This window comes from Boleophthalmus pectinirostris, unplaced genomic scaffold (genome assembly GCF_026225935.1).
Source record: "Boleophthalmus pectinirostris isolate CB_2022bp ecotype Guang Dong unplaced genomic scaffold, ASM2622593v1 HiC_scaffold_19, whole genome shotgun sequence".
NCBI classification, from domain to species: domain Eukaryota; kingdom Metazoa; phylum Chordata; class Actinopteri; order Gobiiformes; family Gobiidae; genus Boleophthalmus; species Boleophthalmus pectinirostris.
Window position 1 is genome coordinate 42,610,541 of NW_026571140.1, and position 6,192 is coordinate 42,616,732.

General features: G+C 43.8%; 1 protein-coding gene across 1 annotated transcript; it reads left to right on the plus strand.

Moving 5' to 3' along the window:
- Positions 1-1,298: 1,298 nt before the first annotated feature.
- Positions 1,299-5,955, plus strand: LOC110164019 (troponin I, fast skeletal muscle-like). The gene is made up of 6 exons (XM_020929029.2): positions 1,299-1,781; positions 3,433-3,469; positions 3,707-3,835; positions 4,042-4,131; positions 4,940-5,116; positions 5,766-5,955. Exons 1-6 carry the CDS (start codon positions 1,774-1,776, stop codon positions 5,850-5,852), a joined length of 528 nt encoding a protein of 175 aa, XP_020784688.2. The 5' UTR covers positions 1,299-1,773; the 3' UTR covers positions 5,853-5,955.
- Positions 5,956-6,192: the final 237 nt, after the last annotated feature.

Genomic DNA, 6,192 nt, shown 5'->3' on the forward strand with positions numbered 1-6,192 from the left:
AAGGTGCTTGGACTCAGTCTTGAAGGCGCTTGGACTCGGTCTTGTCTCGGTCTTGAAGGTGCTTGGACTCGGTCTTGTCTCGGTCTTGAAGGCACTTGGACTCAGTCTTGAAGGCACTTGGACTCGGTCTTGAAGGTGCTTGGACTCAGTCTTGAAGGTGCTTGGACTTGGTCTTGTCTCGGTCTTGAAGGTGCTTGGACTCGGTCTTGTCTCGGTCTTGAAGGCACTTGGACTCAGTCTTGAAGGCACTTGGACTCGGTCTTGAAGGTACTTGGACTCGGTCTTGTCTCGGTCTTGAAGGTGCTTGGACTCGGTCTTGTCTCGGTCTTGAAGGCACTTGGACTCGGTCTTGAAGGTGCTTGGACTCGGTCTTGTCTCGGTCTTGAAGGTGCTTGGACTCGGTCTTGTCTCGGTCTTGAAGGCACTTGGACTCAGTCTTGAAGGCACTTGGACTCGGTCTTGAAGGTGCTTGGACTCGGTCTTGAAGGTGCTTGGACTCGGTCTTGTCTCGGTCTTGAAGGTGCTTGGACTCGGTCTTGTCTCGGTCTTGAAGGCACTTGGACTCAGTCTTGAAGGCACTTGGACTCGGTCTTGAAGGCACTTGGACTCGGTCTTGAAGGTGCTTGGACTCGGTCTTGTCTCGGTCTTGAAGGTGCTTGGACTCGGTCTTGTCTCGGTCTTGAAGGCACTTGGACTCAGTCTTGAAGGCACTTGGACTCGGTCTTGAAGGTGCTTGGACTCAGTCTTGAAGGTGCTTGGACTCGGTCTTGTCTCGGTCTTGAAGGTGCTTGGACTTGGTCTTGTCTCGGTCTTGAAGGCACTTGGACTCAGTCTTGAAGGCACTTGGACTCGGTCTTGAAGGCACTTGGACTCGGTCTTGAAGGTGCTTGGACTCGGTCTTGTCTCGGTCTTGAAGGCACTTGGACTCAGTCTTGAAGGTGCTTGGACTCGGTCTTGTCTCGGTCTTGAAGGTGCTTGGACTCGGTCTTGTCTCGGTCTTGAAGGCACTTGGACTCAGTCTTGAAGGCGCTTGGACTCGGTCTTGAAGGTGCTTGGACTCAGTCTTGAAGGCGCTTGGACTCGGTCTTGAAGGTGCTTGGACTCGGTCTTGAAGGTGCTTGAAGGTGCTTGGACTCAGTCTTGAAGGCGCTTGGACTCGGTCTTGAAGGTGCTTGGACTCGGTCTTGAAGGTGCTTGGACTCGGTCTTGAAGGTGCTTGGACTCGGTCTTGTCTCGGTCTTTAATGTGCTTGGACTTGGTCTTCTATAGAAGCTTTACTGTGGAACATTTTACGACTGCTATGACCAAATTTTTGGCAATTTACCTTTTTATTTTCTTCATTTTACACTCTGGAAGCTTAATTGTAAAATGTGTTGTAAAAAATAAACATAAGCATTGAATATTCTGGACAAAGCAATAACATCTCCATGGAGACAAGCAGAAATGTTACGCAGTGCACCTTTTATAGATGTTTTTTATTACGTAATTATCTATAAATAGGACTGAACAGCACTGAAACATCTCGGTGCATCTCAGCTGTTTCCCGCGGAGCAAAGAACAACTGCAGAGCCCCTCCTCTAAAAACCATCGCACCAACTGGACCCACAAGACCCCCCCAAGACCCGAGCCGAGACCCAGACCACACCCCCGGCACCTAAATCCAGACCAGGACTGGACCAGGACTGGACCAGGACTGAACCTGGACCAGAGTTTATAAAAGCGTCCGTCTCTGAGCTCCGGAGCATTTGCCTGATCTGCTCCAGGATCTTCACCATGTCTGAGTGAGTACAACTTTTTAATTATTTATTTTGTTTATATTTATTTATTTATTTGTATCGTACAGTTTAGAATTTTTTGGTTTTATGGAGTTAATTTCATAGATTTAGTTTTAAAGGGCTCATGTTACGCCATTTTTCTGATGTTCTAATGTTGTTTCCTTGTCACAAACAGACCTGGAGTTGTGTTGTTTTGTTTTTTTTTTTATTCACAAACATTTAACTCACCAACTCTGCAAATTTAGGCTGAGTTCTTCTTCTCTCAAACAGAAAACATGCTGTTCCACCTTGTGATGTCATGTGGTAATACAAGAAGTGCTGTTTTAAACTCCACACACCTTCACTAGAATCATGTGTATAATTTCAGACCTGGATTTACTTATTTCTGCTGAACTCAAGGTCTGTTTACACGAAAACGTTTACAGGTAAAAATTACAAAATGTTTTATCTGAAGTGCATTTCATTTAGACGGTGACGGCGTTTTTGGGGCTTAAAAACTCAAAAATCTGAAACCACGCTTGAACACGCTTCGCCGTAGTGTTTCTGTCTAAACTGCCCAAGACGCAAAACTCTGGTCAGATCTGCTCAGGTCGTGTACACGTTTACGTCACATACATCACCACCGAGCCGCCGGGCATGCAAACACAATCCAATTCCACACACTTTTGCATCACCATATGCATGAGGATTTACTCTAGAAAATGCTCGTCTAAACGCAGAATAAAAAGTTAATACGCGACACCACTTTTCCCTCTTCTGTTCAGACTGTCAACATATAAATGAAGGCTAAAAGTAAATCGAGAGCTTTGACTTTTCTTCACCACAACGGTCCGATACAGTGACCGCATTACTGCCGACACTCATACGGTCGCTGTATCGGACCGTTGTGGTGAAGAGGGAACTGAGCCAGTCTTCGTTCCTCCTCACCTCTGGTCATGAGCTCTGGGTAATGACCGAAAGGACGAGATTGTGAATACAAATGACTTTGAAATGAGCGGCTGAAATGAGTTTCCTCCGCAGGGTGGCTGAGCAATGTCACGAACCCAGCAAATCAGTGTGGATGGGTGGAGATAGGGTGAGGAGCTCAGTCACACAGGAGGAGCTCGGAGTAGAGCCGCTGCTCCTCCACGTCGAGAGGAGCACTTGAGAGGAGGACATCTGTTTCGGATCTGCACCGGGAGGAGGCCCCGGGGAAGACCCAGGACACACTGGAGGGACTATGTCTCTGGGCTGGCCTGGGAACACCTCAGGGTCCCCCCGGAGGAGCTGGAGGAAGTGTCTGGGGTGAAGGAAGTCTGGGAGTCCCTGCTTAGACTGATGACCCCGCAACCCAGCCCTGGATAAGCGAAAAAAAATGGATGGATACTGAACTAAAAATAAAAGGTAGTTGTTCACTTGAAAACTACCACTTCACAAAGGGGAACAGAGTGTTTTGAGCTTTGGGGATGTAGATAATAATAATAGATAAGATAAATAAGATAATAAAGATTTACTCAAACGTGTGAATGAAACAAAACACAACTCCAGGTCTGTTTTGGAGGAGGAAACAACATTAGAACATGACTTCAAGCTCAAAAGAGTCAGTTTTTTGTAATACAGGACCTTTAAATAAAACCAAATTACCTCATCAACAACTAAATATTTATTATTTTTTCAGTAAAAAGATGTCAGTGTCTCGGAGGAACTACCTCAAGGTAAGAGAACACTTTACAGAAAACCTCAGACTGTATTATTTTGTATTAATGAATTGTGTGTGTTGTGTATATTTTCTCGCTGCTGTTGATGTATTTTGGCCTTAAAAACTGAGTCAAAAATACCTAAAAAAAAAAAAAAAAAAGACATTCTGACTGTGAGCGGGGTCGCCTCTCCACAGATCTGACCTGTACCTTATGATTGTGGTGTTTTTGTTTTATTTCCTGTGTGTGTGTCAGAGTTTGCTGCTGCAGGTCGGGGAGGCGATGGTCGAGGAGGAGGCCGAGAGAAAAGAAAAAGAAAAACAAAGTTACATGAACGAAAACTGCCCCAAACTGTCACTGCCCCAGAGTGTACAAGACCTACAGGTACTGGACTAAACCAGGACTAGACCAGGACTAAACCAGGACTAGACCAGGACTAAACCAGGACTAAAGCAGGACTGAACCAGGACTAGACCAGGACTAAACCAGGACTAAACCAGGGGCTAAAACAGGCCTCAACCTGGGCTGAACCAGAACTAAACCGTGACTAAACCAGGACTGAACCTTCTTTTTCTTCTCTTTTTCTTCAGGAGCTGTGCAGAAAGTTGCATAAATCGATTGATCTCGTGGACGACGAACGATACGACATGGAGCTCAAAGTCTCAAAGTCCGACAAAGAGGTGAAAGAATTTAAGGATTTAAGAATTTTTATTTTCAATTCTGTGTCAGTCCTCTCTCAGTAAACATGTGGTTTTAGTTCAGACACTAGAGGAAGAAACTAGACAGAATTTAAGAGAAAATGAAATAAATTGAAAATCAGGATTATCACTACGTCAAAAATATAAATATAAATATATAATATATATATATATATATATATATATATATATATATATATATATATATATATATATATATATATATATATATATATACTTTTTTTTTGTCTGTTTGTGATGAAGAAACTACATTAGAACAGATCAGAAAATAGCATAATTTGGTCTTTTTTTGTGTGTTTTTAGTAGGGATGTCCCGATCACATTTTTTTGCCCGCGAGTCCGAGTCCTTTGATTTGAAGTATCTACCGAGTCCTGATCCGATACTTCTATAAAACATTATGAAATGAACTAAGAGCAAAGCATCAGATCCAGGATGTTTGGGGATCAGATTGTGTTGATTTCAGTGTGGAGTATTTGGACTGAACTTTGTGTGAAAAATCAAATGTCCAAAAGTTTTTAGTTTTTTTTATTTTTATTAACTTTTCTAACCATGAATCATCATTGTTGAAAATCTTTCCTTTTACCACAGTCTGGTTTTGGAATGTGTAACTTAGTAAACTTAATGAACTGGACAAAACAGGAACCAGACCAGAACCAGATCAGACCTGAGACTCGACTAGATTTCTGATCACGTGATCGGATCGGGACAACCCTAGTTTTTAGTGTTGTTGTAAATTTCACACACATTTCTCTTCCCGTCCCGTTTCAGATTGACGACCTGAAGATTAAGCTGCAGGATCTGAAGGGAAAGTTCCGGAAGCCGGCGCTGAAGAGAGTCCGGATGTCTGCGGACGCCATGCTCGCCGCTCTGCTCGGATCCAAACACAAAGTGTCCATGGACCTGAGAGCCAATCTGAAACAGGTCAAGAAGGAGACCAAAGACGAGGTGAGACCAGGACTGAACCAGGACTGAACCAGGACTAAACCAGGACTAAACCAGGACTAAACCAGGACTAAACCAGGACTAAACCAGGACTAAACCAGGACTAAACCAGGACTAAACCAGGACTAAACCAGGACTGAACCAGGACTAAACCAGGACTAAACCAGGACTAAACCAGGACTGAACCAGGACTAAACCAGGACTAAACCAGGACTAAACCAGGACTAACCAGGACTAAACCAGGACTAAACCAGGACTAAACCAGGACTACTAAACCAGGACTAAACCAGGACTGAAACCAGGACTAAACCAGACTAAACCAGGACTAAACCAGGACTAAACCAGGACTGAACCAGGACTAAACCAGGACTAAACCAGGACTAAACCAGGACTGAACCAGGACTAAACCAGGACTAAACCAGGACTAAACCAGGTCTGAACCAGGACTAAACCAGGACTGAAACCAGGACTGAACCAGGACTAAACCAGGACTAAACCAGGACTGAACCAGGACTAAACCAGGACTGAACCAGGACTAAACCAGGACTGAACCAGGACTGAACCAGGACTAGTACTACTAGTAGTAGTAGTAGTACTTTAAAATAAACACTTTTGTATTACATTTAAACAAGAGTTGTACTTCGTTCCTCAGGAGAAACGTTCTGGAGACTGGAGGAAAAACATCGAGGACAAATCCGGGATGGACGGCAGGAAGAAGATGTTCGAGACAGAGGCCTGAAGCGGCAGACTTTTTTTTTTTTTTTTTAAACCAGATTACACACGATTTACAGAAACTGCTTTTGTGTTTGAAATACAGCCGACTTTTTTATTAAACTTTACTGATCATCCACTCTGTTCATCTCCCTGTAAAAACAACACTTTATAAACATGTTTGCACTACCTAAAAATTGTGTTTTTTCTTTTTTGTCTCAGTCAAATATACAAAACCTAAACACCGAAACTCTACCCACAAACACATTTCAATCAGAGCTGCAAAACTGGGCATAAAGGAAAGACTGGAGGTAAAAGGAACAGTGTGATTGGTCCAACAGGTGTCCAGCCTTCAAACTCCACCTCTG